This window comes from Plasmopara halstedii (assembly GCF_900000015.1).
Source record: "Plasmopara halstedii genome assembly, contig: Scaffold_292, whole genome shotgun sequence".
NCBI lineage: Eukaryota > Oomycota > Peronosporomycetes > Peronosporales > Peronosporaceae > Plasmopara > Plasmopara halstedii.
The window spans coordinates 800,043-800,430 of NW_020187213.1; the positions used below are offsets into that span (position 1 = coordinate 800,043).

Sequence of the window (388 nt, forward strand, 5' to 3'; positions counted from 1 at the left end):
TATGTGTGTCTGAACGCAGACCACACGTCCACAAGCGTGTTCTTTGCAGATGACTCGACTCTGTTTGCGAGTTCGGTCGCGAACCGGCAGGCGCAACTGAGATCGTGGAGGACTACTGCAGAAACTCCGGCGCGAAGCTCAACTTGTTCAAGTTGGTACTGTTGACGTTTAATCGGAACCAAGACTGCCCCATGCTTGATGGCGTTAATGTGCTTGACCGCACGGAGACAGTCAAGTATCTCGGCATCCCGTTCAGACAGGCTTCGGTCGACGACGCGATCATTGAGTTTCTCGACCAACGCTTCTACGATGGCTTCAAGGCGTGGTATTGGCGTGCGCGCACGCTTCGTGGTCGTCTTCTGGTAGCAAAGACGATGGTACTCTCCCG

General features: G+C 54.4%; 1 protein-coding gene across 1 annotated transcript in view; it reads left to right on the plus strand.

Moving 5' to 3' along the window:
* The window catches only part of PHALS_05997 (dna-directed rna polymerase ii subunit rpb1), a gene marked incomplete at both ends in the record, with an annotated part of 5,297 nt that extends 5,132 nt beyond the window's left edge, over positions 1-165 (plus strand). Inside the window, one exon of the mRNA XM_024723333.1 lies at positions 1-165. This exon is cut by the window's left edge and continues 4,781 nt beyond it. Coding sequence (XP_024574321.1) covers positions 1-165 — 165 coding nt within the window.
* Between the last annotated feature and the right edge of the window lie 223 nt (positions 166-388).